An 18,428-nucleotide genomic window follows, 5' to 3' on the forward strand; every position below is an offset into this window, starting at 1 on the left:
TAAACCATCAAGCAATGTTTTATTGACGTTATAAATAATAAAAGCAAAATTGAAAAGCACGATTTATAGCAATGGCACTGTTTCGTCACAAAAGCAACGTCAAAGAGACGCGTAGGGAGTTGCAATGCCCGACCTCACGACCGGGCTCAACCAACGGCAGTAAAGGACGTCATCGCAGTTTCATGCAAATCTACTCTCAAAACCTGACGTCATCGACATGACACCAACCAGACGCGGATCAAGCAGTGATGCGTGACCAAAGTAAACAAAGCAAGCCTGAGCAGAAAAGCACCGAAAACTTCCTTTTTGTCAAGCGCGGAGCCGCCTGATTACAAAGCAGATTGACGGAACAGCTGGGGAGGAGGGGGCGGTAACCTCGAGCGTGCGCATCGCGAAGTTTCACGTGAAGTAGAAAACAAAAGCCGAGAGTCCATGTTGGGTCACTTCTTGTTCCTGGTTCTGATTGGATCATTGAGTACACGTGGTCGTGGGCGTTCTCCGAAGATGAGGGCGGTGTCATCAGTGACGCTGCGAGCCAAGGCTTGCATCGAGGCCATCATGGTGTCAGGTTGGGGGGTCTACAAGTAGGGGAGGTTGTTAATCGCATTTTCTCTCAAAGCAGTCGGCTAGGAGGGTGTATTATCATTGAGGGGTTGTAGATTAGGAATGAGCGGCAAACAAGGCGTCCATACCAATCATCGACGGGTGTGAGACATTTGGGAAACATAACGCACGGCCATGAAACATTAACTTAAGTTGAAACAGGAAGATTTGCGCCAAAAATTTCCATTTGCCCATCCCATGGAAACTCACCAACTATGGTGCTAATTGAATATGCAAGTCAAAAAAGTAAAGTTATTGTGATTTAGTTTAAACACGAATGCAAGTAATGTAGTGAAAGTCATCAAGCTCTGAAAAACGGTCACAATGCTCACCGGTTCCGCTCGAATGACTCTTGGATTTGATTGCATCGCGCTGATATGTTGGTCGTAGGTAGGTTGCCTGGGGCCCTGGTTGTCCCTGAACCGAGTAGAAGCCCCTCCCCAATTCATGGCAATGTTGACTGGGACTGAAGATGCTAGCTGACCAAACTGGCCACCAGGGGGCGCATTAAAAACCCGACGAGGGGGAAGTTGCCCCAAATATTCTTCGTTGTCATCGGAGTCGTCAGAGGAGTCATCGTCACTGGATGGTGGGGCTTCCTCCTCACCAAACAACACTGCAAGAGAAAGAAGACTCTTGAGCAGTGGTTCCCAACCTTTTTTGGTGTCGGAGCCGAATTTCAAACTTCAGAGTACGTATGGAGCCGCATGAAAACACTCAATATTTATAACGAAAATTTTAAAGCATGTACCAACGAATAGCAACACTAACAAGAAAAATAACACAAATCAATTTAATGTCCAACTTGGCATTGGCTTTGAGCCAAGTTTGTCAAAGCGAGGCGCAATTGCAGAGGATGCAGTATGCAGTAGCTGCTTGAGGTGGACATCGGTCAACCGATTGCAATATTTATTTTTGATTCTGATCAATTTGCTGAAAAGTGCTTCACTTACGTAAGTTGATCCAAATACAGAGGCATTTTTCTGGGCATTGGTTTTCAAGTTCCGATACTTTCCCTCTGGAACTCGACTACAAAGTTCAAGTAGGTCTTCACTTTGAAATAATTGTTTGAGCTCGATATCTGACTGCATGTCTAGCAACTCCAATTGAAAATTATCAGGAGCTGTGGCCACATTAATTGCAATAGGATTTGCAAACATGTTCATCATTGGCAAAAATAAATTCATTCCGTTAATGCGGCGGTTGAACTTATCAATCAAGTTACTGATAAGTCTGCTGTATGCTTCAAATGATCCATTGGTTCGATGGTCAGATAGTGTTGGGAAATGTCTTGTAACATCACCTGCAAGCTGCGTTTTCCTTCAAATTTATCTTCAGATTCATTACTAACCTTGAACCCTAATTATTATAAATAGATTTTTTATATTTTGTGTGGGATTTTCAGGGGTCAATGAGAGCCGCAAGAAGGCTAGCTTGGAGCCGCATGCGGCTCTAAGAGCCGCGGTTGGGAATCACTGCTCTTGAGGTAATACAGTCAATAAAACAAATAAATACTTAACATGGGTGCGCAGCATCAATTTTAGAAGAGACACAGAAAGAATTGTATACAATGCAAAAGACTGACCATAATTTAATGGCATAATGTTTGTAGAATTCTGAATGTTTATCTTAGAAAAATGAAAATAGCTTCATATCTACCTAACCTTGCCCGATTGGTCTGCCAACTTTCTGTGGCAGAAAAAGTTAACTTGATTAAACTATTTTGGTCTAACAATAAAGAATGTTCTTTCATAATTGACTTTACAGCTGTTTTGAGGTCTAGTTTGGGCTTGGAATCTTAGATAGTGCTTACAGTGCTAGAAGAAAAAAGTAAACAACTGATTTTGAGTACATTTTTATTTAGTATACCTTTTGATTAAAAATGTGGCAATATACTTTTTGTCTCTTTGATAGAGAGTTCGCTTCGTTGAACCACAGACATACAAAACAAAGTAACTTCAACGGGTTTAACATGCACCCAACATTGTGCACTCATCACCTTAACTTACATCTGCAATACAGTATATAAATGGGGTAAAAATTAGAAAATATAAATGGGGTAAAAATTAGAAAATATAAATGGGGTAAAAATTAGAAAATATAAATGGGATGAAAATTAGAAAATATAAATGGGATAAAAATTAGAAAATATAAATGGGGTAAAAATTAGAAAATATAAATGGGATGAAAATTAGAAAATATAAATGGGGTAAAAATTAGAAAATATAAATGGGATGAAAATTAGAAAATACAAATGGGGTAAAAATTAGAAAATATAAATGGGGTAAAAATTAGAAAATATAAATGGGATGAAAATTAGAAAATATAAATGGGGTAAAAATTAGAAAATACAAATGGGGTAAAAATTAGAAAATATAAATGGGGTAAAAATTAGAAAATATAAATGGGATGAAAATTAGAAAATATAAATGGGGTAAAAATTAGAAAATATAAATGGGATGAAAATTAGAAAATATAAATGGGGTAAAAATTAGAAAATATAAATGGGGTAAAAATTAGAAAATATAAATGGGGTAAAAATTAGAAAATATAAATGGGATGAAAATTAGAAAATATAAATGGGATGAAAATTAGAAAATATAAATGGGATAAAAATTAGAAAATATAAATGGGGTAAAAATTAGAAAATATAAATGGGGTAAAAATTAGAAAATATAAATGGGATGAAAATTAGAAAATATAAATGGGATGAAAATTAGAAAATATAAATGGGGTAAAAATTAGAAAATATAAATGGGGTAAAAATTAGAAAATATAAATGGGATGAAAATTAGAAAATATAAATGGGATGATAACTTCAATGTACTGACTACAAACGATAGTTTTAAACCCATTGAAGTTACTTTGTTTTGTACGTCTGTTTTGAATCTATTGGGGATCTACAAGCCTGCTGTCATGGAAATTATGGGCTCATGTCACAAAAAACGTTTTAAGAGGAGGCATCACCATGGAAGCGTCGAAAAAAATTTAGTGTCAACAAGAGTTATCAGTCTCTCCATTTTGCTTTGAGTAAGCTTGGTCTTTATCCCGAAACATCAGAGTTGACCAGTTTTCTGCAGTGACTCTTCCATCTCTCTCTATTGTTGATATTTCAATTTTCAGGTTTCTTTTTATCATGTCAACTTTTATGGTATCATCCCATATTCTCTTTCGCTTTCCTTTTCTCATTTTTCCTGTCACTACCATATTTCAAACTCGCTTTGTCAAATTGTTCTCATCTATTCGTTAAAGATGTCCAACCCATCTCAGACAATGTCTATGAAATACTCTTCAATATCATCAGTCCACTCTCTCAAGACATCATTTCTAATTTTGTCAAAAAGTGTCTTGCCACACATCATACGAACCATCCTCATCTTTGTCGTTTGCATTCGCCTAATATCTGTCCTCTTCATCGCCAAGCATATACTTCCATAACATATCACGCTTCTTACACAACTTTCGTTTCAATCTACGAGAAAGCAAGTGTGCCTAACAATTCTTTAAACGTTTTGCAACTGGCGCTTTATCAATATGTATATAACTTAGTTACTGATTTCTAGATGTACTTTTGTGACAAGTGATGAATAAACTAATTAAAATCGTGGTAGCTTCTAGACCGACAGTGCGACACATTGGAAGCTCAACTGAGTTATTGACTGAATTCAAATAATCTCAATTATGACGAAACAACTTACAGCTCTCATCAAGCTCCAGGTCGCCAGGGGTTTGAGATTTCTTCTTTGACTTCTTTCGACCACTCCGCCCATGAGAATTATCTGCAAGGAACAAATCAAGGTTGAAACTACAAACATCCCTGCAACGTATTTTGACGCCAATTTAACATTAAGTCATCCAAGATGCAATGGAAACCCTAACTTCCCAGTTGCTACTGCTAGAATTGTTTGAAAAGGAACAATTTTAGTAGCAAATTGTTCGTAAAGGAATAAAAAGTTTAATGGAATTGAAAACTCGCATAAAAACATCCTAAATTAAGTCAAGCACTGATAAGACAAGTTTGATAGATCATTGCTGTACCTATTTGTTGGGCCGCAGAGGCCGGGGGGTCTGGATAAACAGGGCGAGGAGGGTCCAGCTTTAAGGTGCGGAAGCTTGATGACAGAGACCTGAAACTCATAAACAAAAAACCTGGAACCATCAACATTGCATCATGTACAAACCAACTCTTAAAAAAAAAACACAACACCGTCACATCTAGAACTAAAACATAAGGCGGGTCATGACGTCATCTAAGATAGACTGGCTGATCAGTCACTGGGTCATTCCATTATATTTCAGGTCATGAAAAAACCAATACTCTTGGAAATGTTTCATACTTTGGCAGTAAGTTCACAATCATTAACTGAGCACACCAAAAAAAAAATTTTGAAATTGACCAAGTGGTTTAGAAGTTGTGGGGGTTTGAAATTAACCACTTGACAGGGGCATCGTGCCCCCCCAAAATTCAAGTTTTGCTAATATCTTGTAATTTATAGCTAAAAAAACAACCAAAATATGTAGAATACCATTTTTGGGGGCAAGGAATCTGAATTTCTTGTCAAAATTGGTGAAAATATACCATTTATAGATGAAAACAACGTTTCAAAAATTTTGGGGGGGATAACTTTGGGGGGTGCTTTGGCCATGTAGCCATGACCAAACTCAAAAAAAAATTTTCTGAAATTATTTACCTGTTCATGTTATGTCTTTATGATGAGTTATTTTAGTTGTTCCATCTGTTTTTTGAGAGGGACTGCAGTTTAAAACTGATACTCAGTTTGGCAAAATTCCAATTTCTTTGACATGAAGTTTTGGCATTTTTGAAACAGCAAATTGCAATGTCTGTCATCTGACAGTGATTTGTTTCAATCCATATGATCAAAAAAGTTAGAAGTATAATTAAATCCCATAGGTACATCTTAGAAATTATTGAGTGAGGATCAAGTAATAAAAAATACACCAAATTGCACATCAGTCTAGTTAAAAAGTTTTTCAAGTTTGTTCAGTTCTTGCGAGCTAAAAGTGTAACTTCTACCATTGGATGTAGAAGGTGGAGTTAGTTTCAAAAGTGCAGAAATGGGTGGCATCCAGCATATCGTCTTTTCCAAACCAAACTGTTTAACAACTCCTTTCCTGCTGAATAAAAAAAACATCATGGCCAGGCAGTTTTCTACTTCAATGAAAAGTTAGTTCAGAAATGATAAGGGTGCATGTGCTGGTTTGATAAAAAACGGTAGTAAAATCTTGATCAGACTAGGTGTGTGATATCAGCTGAATAATAAAACATTGGTAGTTTGACACATAAAACAATTCTTAAAGAAATGGACCATAATATGGCTGAACTCTGCAAATATTGTGACAAAGCATCAGTTATGTTTCAATTATTTTCATTTTTTCGATACATATATATAGGTTGATATTTTCTAAGTTGAATATTTTGGTTTATGCAAAACTTACATCAATCAAATTTCGTGAAAATATTATACTTCAATTGCTTTGTTTAAAAAAATTTTTTTTGGGATCTTTTTCTCAACGCTCCGAAATATTCCCCCAAACTTAGCGTATCAAAAATAAATTAAGAAAAACTTTAAACCTAAATTACCATTTGAAATGTTCATCTTAGCATATTTTTAATTGCAATTTACGGTAAATGAATTTCTTGGATCTTAAATTGGTAAAATGCATGTTTTCCAGGGTTGTCGGTATTTTACCCGACCCAAAAAAACCTGTGTGGTTTTTTTTTTAAAAACCTACTTAAAAAAACCCATAAAAAAAACCCAGAGCATCATATTTGTCCAATTTTTATCAGAAAATTGAAAAAATAAACCAAAGTACTACAAGGTACTTAAAACAAACTTCAAATTAGGACTTAAGGATGTGATTGTGAAGGAAATTTCCAAGGATAAATTGAAAACACAGTGGATATTTCTGCACACAAAAATCAAGTAATGCCACTTTGTACTACACTAAAACTCATTTATGCAAGAAGGCCTCATCAGCCCTAGTGCATTATTTTATTGAGTTATGCCAGCATGTACTGCGAGTGAGAGGCACTCAGGCCTTAAAACTCGTGTTTTTTTCCGGCAGCCATCGTGGCCTACCGAGAGCTCCTTCTTAGCGGCCAAATCTGCGTGTTTGGAGGCCAAAATACAATAACGATAGCACAAGTAAATAGCATTAAACTTGCAACAATGTTAAAATGATCACTTAGCGTTGTTGAAGTCTGGGCGACGTCCTGCAATAGAATCGTTGTACCACGCATTAAATGCTTTATCGGGATTGTAATCCGGTATTGCGGGACCATCTAACGACCCTAAATTGATTTAACTGCTCGCAGCTCAGTAAATTGTTTCAACTGCATACCGCCTTTCATAAAACCTGACCATTTATTCCGTTATGATGTCACCATTGAGGGTGTGAAGTCATTAACCCACAGCGTTCTCAATTATGAAGACATGTGTTTTACCCACGGATGTCAACTAAACTAGTTCTCCTTTTTAACGACGATTCAATGTCCGACAACATTGAATTGATATAAAAACGACAATATTGCCAGCTGATGTAAATTAGCACTTCGGATTAACACTGCGTTAAAATAAACATCGGGAATTGCAAACAAGACTTACAGCGCTGGTGATCGCAGCTGGATATATTCAATACAACAGTAGTAACTATGATGCGCTGACCTAATTCTGCGTCACTCTTTGATACTACATATTTTCGACATTTAATCCACGATCATTCTAATGCGAAATTAAATAATTGGCTAGAAGAAACCGGCGGCCAAACTTGGCCGACGGAGGAGGTAGCACCGGCGGTCATTCAAGCACTACTTAGCGGCCATGGCCGCGATGGCCGCCGGCTGCTTTAAGGCTTGGGCACTTCATTGGTAAAAAGTAGTATTTGAGGTGAAATAAGCATGAATCTACCTTTTTTGCATCTTTTTTCTGTGCAACCCTGATGTTTTCAGTGCGAAAATCGTTCAAGGTAAAGAGTTATTGTCAAAAAATGAAGGCGCAAAATGAAAAAAATGACTGTGCTCAGCTTCCAAAATCCCACTAGTGGCCGAAAATTCAAAGTGCTCTATCTCGGCCCCCAATGAAGATACTTCAAAATTTTTTTTGCTACTTTCATCATTTTTTAGTATGTACAAAATATGTCAAAATAAGCAAAATCTGTGACTGGTGGTTACAAAATTTGAAAAAATCTGATGATTATTATATAAGTGGAATGCCCCACTGTACAATGTTAAAACAGCATTTAAAATTTGCAAAATTTTAGAAAGAACTTTGACCACCAGTCCAAGCAAGGAACAATATGGAACAACAAAATTGGAGTGTGTTTATCAAAATATAAGTCCAACTTAACATCCCCCCAAAAAAAATGTTTATTTTTTCTTTGGCTACATGGGCAAATTTCTCCCCAAAATATATACCTCAAAAAATATTTATAATCAAATTACTCCAAAACTACATGTTTTTCTTATATTCTGTTAGCAAATTTGGATTCCTCATCCCCCAAAATGGTATTCTACACATTTTCATCAACTTCCTAGCTTCAGTACAACAGATATTGGGGCATTTTTACTCTTTGGAGCTGAAATACTGCCACCGTGTGGTTAAAATTGAAAATGGTGTAACTTTAAAACCCCTCGACCAATTTCGAAAATTTTTTTTTTGTTGAGCTCAGTGGGTTGCCATCTCTCACATATGTCAAAATCAACCAAATCGGAGAGGGTGGGTGGCATTTCCTCTAATTTTGACCTGAAATATAATGGAATGACCCCACTAGGTTTTTATGGAATGGATTTTATTTTTAAATCTTTGCTCTTACATTAATTAGACGATTGTTGTGCATTTGTGCAAACCACAAGCAGTATTTTTTCAGATAAGCAAAAACACAAACATTAGGCTACACTTCTAGGTCGGAATGGCCCGTTTCGGTGAGTCCGATTTGGTGAGTTCCCTATTGGGTGAGAGCGTTTTTCGGATAGTTCCCTATTCGGTGATTTTTTGAAATTTTTTTTTAGCCTAATTATTACCGTTTCAGGGTTAGGGTCTTATTTCAACGTTTAAAAAAAAATTTAAAAAATCACCGAATAGGGAACTCTCCGAAAAAGGCTCACACCGAATAGTAGCAGACCCCTTCTAGGTAGGCAACAATTTGGAAAAAAAAGACATATGTCTTCAACGTAATATGCCAAACGAACTGTCATGGCAAGTTCTACGGAAAACACCTTTTATTTATAAGAAAACATGTTTAATACTGTATAAACAAAGTATAAAAGCCTACAATAACGGTATGTCCACACATCACAGTTATTGATGTATTTGCAACATGAGCAATTAAACTGTTGTTGGATACAGAGTCACCAAAATCTGCACAGAAAGTAAAGTCCAAGGAAAAAGAAAATGATGGCAAGACAACATTCAGGCATAGACCGGTCTCAATTGCGCAAAACTGGGCAAGCTAGTTCAACATCTCCATTCTTGGAAACAACTTGTTGATGGGTAAGCTGCTGCAAGTGGAGATAGCGACTGAAGATGGTGGATACAAGCCATATCAGATTTCATGGCCTATATAAAAAGGTGAGCAATGAGCATTCAAAAAAGTTAGCAATCACCTTCCACCACCATCGTTGGTCGAGCCAAAGGAAGAAGTTTTGGTAAACTTATCAGGTTTGCTCCACGAGTTGCTCAAGCTCGACTCATTCCTGGTCAGCTCCAGAGATTCTTTCACCTCCTTATAAAGGTTTCCATGACCATAAATGCTTGTATCCTACAAACCACAATCAAGAGTGAACACACAGAGCTTCAGCAAAAACGTTCGTTTTACTTCTTTGCTTACTTCTTTGCAAGTTCCAACAAAGGTGCGGTAACAATGACAATGATTGTAACCATAGGCGCCTAACTATTTTTTTGACCGTGGGGGCGAAAGCGTGTTTCATCAGCAGCAACGTAAATTCAGCAAAATGTCACGCAGATCGATGACGTAATTATGCCGTCACACTAGGATTGCTTTTATTGCCACACTCGGAGTTATCGCTATGTTCGCCCTATCGTTAATTATTATAAACAAAACTCGATCACTTCGTTTAAGCAAACACATGCCATGCGTCTGTTAGGGGTTGATGGACTGCGACTCTTTTAAGCTAAGCACAACATAAAGTTCAGCAACGAACTAGATTTATTAGCATGAAACACGAGAGGAAAAGGTTTACTAAAAGGTATAGCCTGTTGTAGTATTTGCAATAATATGCTGGAAGCACTGCTTGTTGCAATCAGCGCGAGGAATGTCCGATTCTCCAGAAGCTACATTCTTGCGCTGACTGCAACGTGTTTATGTTAAGTTTAATCAGTTCGACTTATGCACTGGTAGAGAGCACACGTGTAATTCTTTTCCCTCAGTTTTCACAAATAAAAGGTATCAAACATAGCCTACTGTACTAATGGAATGACAATGTTTTGAAAATGGAATGCAAATACTAACTTGATCATACGCTTGAAAATATACCTGTTAAAAGTAAAATCATTCATGTTTACATCGATTCAACAGCACGTCACCTTGAATAAATTTAGGAGTTGCTGACATCCGTAAACAGCCCTTGAAAATAGTTACGGAGAGACGTTTGATTAAGTTTTCCACTTGACATTTCTCCCTTTTCACTACAATGTCGCAACTTATGACTAACCTGCTTTCAATTCGCTGTAAAACGCCGGTTTTCGTGTTGTAAATGAAACAAAAGATGCACATACTCCCGCCTTTGATCGGGTTTCTATGGCAACGGCCGTGTGTGCGCAATGTGGTTTGTACCAGTCCTTGTTGCGTTGGTTAATGTTAGTGGTTACCTCGGGCGGAGACTTCAAGTTCATTTTCACAGCGAGCGATTCACTGCAGAGGTTTCGACTTTCGAAAGCGACATCCAGTCTGTTTGCAAGTGCATAAAGCTAAACGCACGCTCCGTGTCTACATAGCAAATTGTGTTGTTTTTGGGTGCGTCTGCAGACGTTAAATCAATGTAAAATGACAGATTTTGTTGTCTGGTGTGGGATTGTAGCATCGCTGCTCGTTCTGGTGATTATTTATCGCGAAGCTGTTGCGGTTTGCATTTAAAAAATGTTTTCCTGCTGCCGATCGCTAGTTTATCTATTGTTTTATGTATCAATACAGCATAAAAGTTGCCCCCACGCAAAAATATGCGTGGGGGCCGGGCCCCCACGCCCCCACGGGTTAGGCGCCTATGATTGTAACTTCATCCGCCTTGTGATGGAACCATCAAACCTACATTTTATCGCCATTTTGTGACATTTTTATTTTTATTGTGACAATTCTACACTCCATTTGACAGTTAACTTATTGCTTCACTGATGTTTCGCGCACCATGACAATGCGCATCCTCAGAGCGAATAATACACAAAATAAAATTTCACAAGGTTATATACTGCAGTGCAATTGAAGGCAAGAAAAAATAAAACACACAATATTTAAAAAAATAGCCAATGATGTGTGTGAGCGGTTACTTTCAACATTAAATTACGTAAAAACTTCCAACAATAAACATAAAATTTGAAGCAGTGAAAATCAACAGAAAAAATGCGATTGAAGGCAAGAATCGCCATTTTATGACATTTTTACACTCCATTTGACAGTTAATTTCTCGAAATTTCACAAATCGAATCAAATCAAGTTAATTGTGTGTTTAGGCCTACTGGATAATTGCATCAAGATTTCATCGCATTAAAATCGTAGATCTCAAACCAGAACTAATCATTTGCAGAGATAATACTTTGTTGCAAAAACCAAGATTAAGATTAATTTGGTTAATTCCACTATTCCACTATGGATTGACATCTCCCAACGTTCCAAACTTAGCAATACAAAGCAAAAAACACTAGTCAAAATTTTTTAGCAAAGTCAAATTTCAAACACCAACAAATTTCAATTTTCAAACACTAGTCAAATTTCAAAAAATTAGCAAAATTTCCACTAGTCAAAAAAACGCTTACCAGTTTTGCATCACCAAAAGACAAGCAGTTTTCGGTTGATTTGTTGATGGGAAAGAACGTTGTAACCACCACAACCTAAAACAGACGTGTTTTCAATAAACTTCAGCATTGTCTGGTTCCAAACCTATCCATAGAAAAAAAATTCCTGGCTGCATTCGGAATGGTAAAGTGGGCAATAAAATGGGGTGAATTGCATGCCTCTGTGATGTTGAGCTGTGAACAATGGTTGATCTTTTCATAATAAAATTGCCAATCAAAGTAATTCCAGGTCATATAACACCGAAATGGGCCAAACACTCACAACTCCTAAACAAGATTATTATTGTTCAGCGGAAAAACCTCAAAGAGTGTTGCAGAAGTCCCCGAAAAAATTTAACTTGGTTCGAATACTCCTACTTAACCTCTTTTCCTGCAGTAGTTTTATGTAAAAACACCTTAGTTCAAACTTCAGCTCATTTGGGTCAAATTTACCTATTGCAGAAAAATATGACAATTTTTCATCTCAAGCATGGTCTTAAGCATCGAACAATTTTGAAGAAAACATAATTAAACTGAACAAGATTTGCATGAATTTTGGATTCCACTTTGGTCCTAATACCATGCATTACATCTAATGAGAGCAATAAGAATGCGAAATACTTTCAAAGAAATCTACCTGGTTTTTTATTAGTTAGCTGTTAAAAGTGATTTTTTTAAATTTTTAGATGCTGAAATCATCATGGTGAGATACATGAACATGTAACAAATTTCAAAAGTCAGCACAGTACAGCTTGCAGTAAATCTAGAAATAATCTTATTGTTGAATAGCACCTATTATGTAAGCTATCACATAAAGCAAGAAGAATATGATAAAATGTACTATACTATAGGCCTTCAACTAAACTTTGTAGCAATCCAAGAAACCAGTATTTGGATCCGATTTTTTGTTTGTTCTGATTGAGTCATAAATGTTATAATTTACAACAACCTGAAAGATGTTTCATCAATTTCCTTTTGGTTGGTTGGTTTTGAATCTTTATCCTCGGACTGACAAAGCCTTTATTGGTTATTCCTGGTACTTTCGCATACTTGTAGAGACTCTTGACGCACGGCCGGTTACTGAGATTGGCAGATTGAAGTTTTCCGATTGTTGAAGTGTTGATGCCAGGGAATTATTCTACTCACTAGGTGCTGTTGAATGGAGAGCACACCCTGAGAGAGCAACGCATTCTTAAATGCGTTGCTCAAGCGCACACCCCGAGAGTCGAACCAGTGCCGCGTGATCTTGAGCCCGGCGCGTAACCACTGAGCTAACAGATCTTACAACATTCAAATAATTAAGATAATCTGACGCTTCATTTAATACCGAAAGATTGGCAACTGTCCCTTTTCATCTTAAAACTGAGCATTAGATGGCCAATCTTTAACAAGAAGGTGAGATCATGTTGAGAACCTTTATGTGGCGATCCCGTTAATCTTTCACAGGAGACTAATCTCAACATCACACTCCAGATATTGCTCTATAGACTAGCCACCATAGCTCCACCTAATATCTGGAGAAGTCGCTACAAAAAAGAATAAAACTGATATCCGACCAACGCCACCCTCTCTATGAACACAAACCTACTAAGGCTAAGCTCAAGTCACACAAGAGCTTTGTCAAAGTTAGCCCATTGGAACACACAAATGAGCAACTGCTCGATTAGAACAGTGGTTATTCTAGCCCAAGTCCTTCCGAAAGCCTCCGACAAGCTCCTCCTTGAGAGAATGGAGTGGTGATGCTTGAATACAGCCCGCTGCGCAGTCGGGAGAAATAAAACCAATATTTTTCTATGGAAGATGACTTTCGAGCCCATGTGTGATTGTGGCTCAGACAATGAAGCACATCCTTACTAACTGCGCCCTTAGCCCTTCCTGTGACAACGATAAGCTAACAAACATTACAGAAAATGCTCTTATCTGGCTACGACACTGGCATGACAAGCTATGAATGAATGAACAAGAATGTTTCAAAATCTACAACATTGAAACAACAACAAGAAAAAATGTCTTCACTAAAAAATTCAGGATTTTATAAATTCTAGGAAATGGTGTAGGCTAATATGTGTGAAGGACCCCTCCATTTCTTACTTTGCCAACATACTGTTTAAGTGTTTAATCTTAACCTTTATGGGTAGCGGAGTCCTGTTGCTGAACAATTACTAGTTAAGAATTACAAATTTACTTTGATTTGATAGACGCTTTGTGACAACATTTGCACAGACTCAGTTTTCTTTTCTATATTCACATAAAACTTTCAATGGCATCAAGTCATTGAGTGGAGCATTAGGAGAAGATGCAAATGTAAAAAGTTAACCAGCCCCTTCTAAATTGCTTTTTGTTGAAGCAGAAACTAATACAAAGACGTTTATTTCTGTTTTTACAATATGTTTATGCAGGTCTAACCTCTGGAACTAGGAATAAATTGGATATTTGACACAACATGATCTTCTGCATTCACTGATATCAATTCCACTTAAAACTGATGTTTGATGTCAATTAGTGATTTTCTTTATTCTTTGCTTCTCTTGCCTGCAAACTTATTTCAGATGTTTGACTTCCACTTTTTCACATTCACTCTACAATGCTTGGATTCCGGTACTTGATTATCCAACAGTATTTGAAGAATTGATGTATGTCGGTAGGTTACCATCAGTAATTGCAAGAACTTCAAATAGACTAGTTTTGTCCCATTTGGCAAATGCATTTCTTGACAAAACTTTATAGCAGAAGCCAAATTATCTTTATATTATACTCTTCAATAAAAAATGACTTCTTCTTTATTTCATGATCAATATTCCTCAAGTTTACAGTGTTTGTGCTTTGAATCCTTTTGTCACTTAGCTCAAATTGAAACAAAGGACGATGTACTAAGGGAGCACTAGCAAATAAATTGAATGCTTAGCCCTATGTAGGATACTTTTAAAGGTGTGCACTGCGCAACCGCCTGACGTTTCAGGAAAATATATGGATATCAAGGATTCTTATAATACCAACCAGACAGATCTTGTCACTCTTTTCATATAAATCTTGTTACCATACTCTTGATAAAATATCTCAAAACATCATGGCAATCATTTCAAATGAGGTGGAAGTAAAATAAAAAAGTTATGCTGAAAAGGTTTCTGGTTAGATTGTCAAACCCTCATCACTCTTATTGTGGGGCCAACTGTGAGGCTAATCAAATCACAAATTCATTTTAAACTGGGTGTTTCACAAACCTTTTCTTAAAAAATTATAAACCCAAGGGTATTCCTAAGGCTAAAATGGCATTATTTTTTTCTGCTATAGATATATATATCTTATCTGATTCCTGTAAAAAAAATTAACAGGTGTTTACACAAAACCAATCGCAGGGGAAAAAGGTTGAGCTGCTTTCGAACATCACAGAGTGTCAGCAACACCCCAGTGTGCACTGGTGTAACATATTTGCATGCAGTGTATATATAGCCTATGTGATAAATAATGAGAATGCGACATGAAAAAAATGACACAAACCAAATCCCATTTTAGCATTTGAATTATTCATATAGCGTAGTCTAGGATTCAAACAATGATCAAGCAAGTTGAGGTGCTAGTTACCTCTGCTCCAGTGGTTTGAGAATACTTGTCTGCAGCCAACTTCAGTGATGCCCATGCTTGCTTCTGTGAGGGATTCATCATGGACCAAGACACGCATCACAAGAAAAATAAATCAATTAAATAAATCAACAACTTAGTCAAATCTGGTATACCAGTGCCTGTTTAAATTTTTTTGCACTCCTAGCACTTTGGCTGTATTAAGCTACGGTGTAATGTTAAAAATAACAACCACATTATTTCCAATGCTTCTTCAGTCAAATATAAAAATATATTTGAAAACTTGAAGTAATCGTTACGTGCCACATGTGCAAACATATTTGCAAAACCTGGTCAACAGCTTAACTTGTACATTAGTACCTCTATAACTAGAATTGCAAACCATTAGCCACTGTCAGTACAGTATCTGATGTTTCAGCAAACCAATTGCTGTTTCATTAACATGACAAACTCTAAAGTTTTCAACGTTTTGTCATTTCTGACAATCTACCGGTACCTTACTTCACTGAGAAATATCTAGAACAATGACGGAGTGGTCTGATGCTCAAGCGATTTACATAGTTAATTTTCTGTTTACTGCAACACGAAAGCAAACATAACTGCTCCTTTCTAGACTAATTGTCTTTGCAGTTTTGCATTATGCCTGCAACATTCAAGTGACCAAACTTTCACGGCACTCTTTCAACTCTCTCATGGCACACGCTTTGGGAAACTTTGATCTAGAGTGATAAAAAATTTTGATCATTCAAATCCACAGCTAAGAATTTCCTTTGGTCAGATATGGCATAGGCCTATTGATAGTGATATAACGGTACCATGCAGTACGGTACCGTATTGTGCGTGGCATGTCTCAAGACAAATGAAAAACTCATCGTCAGTAAAAGCTGTCTGCACCAGAACAGTACAAGCAATCTATTTATAACACCATTATTACTGGGTGTTTAAAACTTGAATCTTCAGAAAAAAAGCACTTTTCAAACTAAAATTTTACCTTGGGGATTTTGAAATAGGGAAATTTAAGAAAAATATGCTATTGTCTTGAATGCTTTTATGGTGATACTGTACCCGTGACCAGTATAATTGAAACATTGCAAATGCACATAAAATATTACCAAAAATGGGTTACGCTAGCTCAGAAGTTATTCAAAAACAATACAATATCAAAAATAGAACCACTTATCAATGTGATCGATTCTATAAATATATACACCATAAATATATAAATTGGATTAAAGAAAAACTTAGGCCTGGAGAATAGGTAATTTTAGACAAATTAAGAAAGGAATTTAATTGTGGTCATTTCAGTCCAAAAATATTCGAAATTGATAAAGAATTCGCAAAGACAGAACAATTCAAAGAAACCCATGTCAAGAATCCAAGTCTGCGGTTGCCGCATGTAGCAAACAAGCAATTGACTCGCCAGCCTCAGCTCTGAAAGAATAGGGATGAGGAAAGTAAATTATTATCCAGTGAAGCAATTGAAGTACAGTACGGTAGAAAATTGATCAAACAATGATTAGTAAGCCGTGTGGATTAATTGTTTTACATTCTATTGTGTAACATCTTGTTTGCTGCCCATTATCAAATCCGTTCAAAGTTTGTCCTAAAATTTTTTGTTTTAAATTCAGTTGTTTTTTAAACTTTTCTGTATTAGTGTGTGTTGTATCAGTATAAATCAATTTAATTAAACCAGCGCAAGAGTTTTTAATGATAAATTACTTAGTTTTTGACATAAAAATCGAACGTTGACCAGCAATCAAGCATTCAAGCCTAGTCAGTTTTTAAGCAGAGCTGCCAGACAAGTTTGGATCAATCGCACATAGCCTAAATCGACAAAAGTGCTTTTTTTTCTTGTTTTTATTTGAATGCGAAGTGTTTGATTTTTTTTAATTGATTTTAAATTTTGTTGCTTTATGTCAGTGGAAAAGTGACAAAAATTGTCATAAATTGTTATTTTGGGCTCAAACTTTGTAATGATACGTCGCCTGGATTTGATTTGTTAAATTTCGTCTGAAGAAAACATTATTGACCTATTGTGTTGTTCGGTTACACTCAAATATTTCTCATTTACTAGTTTCAGGATTGTTCGCTAGTTTCATGCAGCCTAACAGGTCACACTGAGAGTCACTCAGCCATTTCTTTTATGACAGAACAATAGGCCTATACCTTTTTTTTTTAAATTTTGATTATTTTTGTATTGTAATACTGTTACTAAAAATGTTTTTACTCGTATAGTCTTGTACTATTTATTGGCTTGAACTTTTCTCTGTTGCACTGAAGTTTAAACGCCCTTGCTACAAGAGTTTATTGATTTTAAAAGTTTTTCCTATTTTTAATCACCCGGAATAAAGTTTATATTTGAATAAAAAACCACAGGACTTCACTTGAGGATCGCAGCAGCACATGATTTTTTTTTTTCTTTCATTAATATTACTCAACATCAGCCTATCTTGTTTCAACGTAATTTGCCGATGCTTGACATTTGTCACATTAAGAACTGGGAAGCAGCTGACTCGATGACTGATATAGTCTTTCGCTGCTTCCTGTCTGTTGTGGTATTTAGATAGCTATTTTATTCGTATTGTCGCAACAGACAAAAGAAAAGGTTTCTCTCTCTCTCTTGTAAGCTTAGTTTAAATGGCAAAATCGTCATTTCCGTAGGGTGGCAATTGACTTGTAGACCGTATGGTCGTTTCGTTGTCTCCCAGTCGGTATGGGAACTTGTGTAACTTTGCATTGTGTACATTAATTGCATATTTCAAACATCTACCTATGTTCCTGTTACTGACAAATAAAACATTGATTGATTGATTGATTGATTGATTGCTTTTCTGAGAGAGAGAGTTCAAGTCTCAAGACAGCAATCAGCTCTGCACACGCAACCTCAATGATGCATAACAATGTACAATGACGCAATCATAAAGATGAAAAAATTATTTCTGACTTTTTATTCGATTGACCAGACTGACATTGCTTGTTGGTTTCAGTTTAATTCAGTTTGTTTTCATGTCTGACCATCACAACAACAACAAAAGACAATATATGCTAAACATAGCAGAGGTCTGGAAAACGGTTGGTTTATTTAATTTTTGAGGACAGTTGGAAGAAATGCATTTGCAGCGATCCGCTGTTAATAATCCACTGTATTTTTTACACCATTTTCTACATAATATTTGTGTCATTGAATCCCATATTTATGAAATGCCATATCTGCACTACGTT

General features: G+C 36.4%; 1 protein-coding gene across 2 annotated transcripts; it reads right to left on the reverse strand.

Moving 5' to 3' along the window:
• On the reverse strand, window positions 1-15,348 carry LOC145765049 (uncharacterized). Of its 2 annotated transcripts, none has more exons than XM_082576788.1 (7): window positions 15,210-15,348; window positions 11,610-11,684; window positions 9,227-9,381; window positions 4,642-4,730; window positions 4,302-4,382; window positions 936-1,219; window positions 1-578 (listed from the first exon to the last, which is right to left on the reverse strand). In XM_082576788.1, exons 1-7 carry the CDS (start codon window positions 15,288-15,290, stop codon window positions 441-443), a joined length of 903 nt encoding a protein of 300 aa, XP_082432914.1. In that variant the 5' UTR covers window positions 15,291-15,348; the 3' UTR covers window positions 1-440. The 2 variants fall into 2 exon arrangements, with proteins under 2 accessions (XP_082432914.1, XP_082432913.1); XM_082576787.1 differs by having other exon boundaries at window positions 4,642-4,736.
• Between the last annotated feature and the right edge of the window lie 3,080 nt (window positions 15,349-18,428).

The sequence above is a fragment of the Aplidium turbinatum genome, chromosome 2 (assembly GCF_918807975.1).
Source record: "Aplidium turbinatum chromosome 2, kaAplTurb1.1, whole genome shotgun sequence".
In the NCBI taxonomy this organism is placed as follows: Eukaryota; Metazoa; Chordata; class Ascidiacea; order Aplousobranchia; family Polyclinidae; genus Aplidium; species Aplidium turbinatum.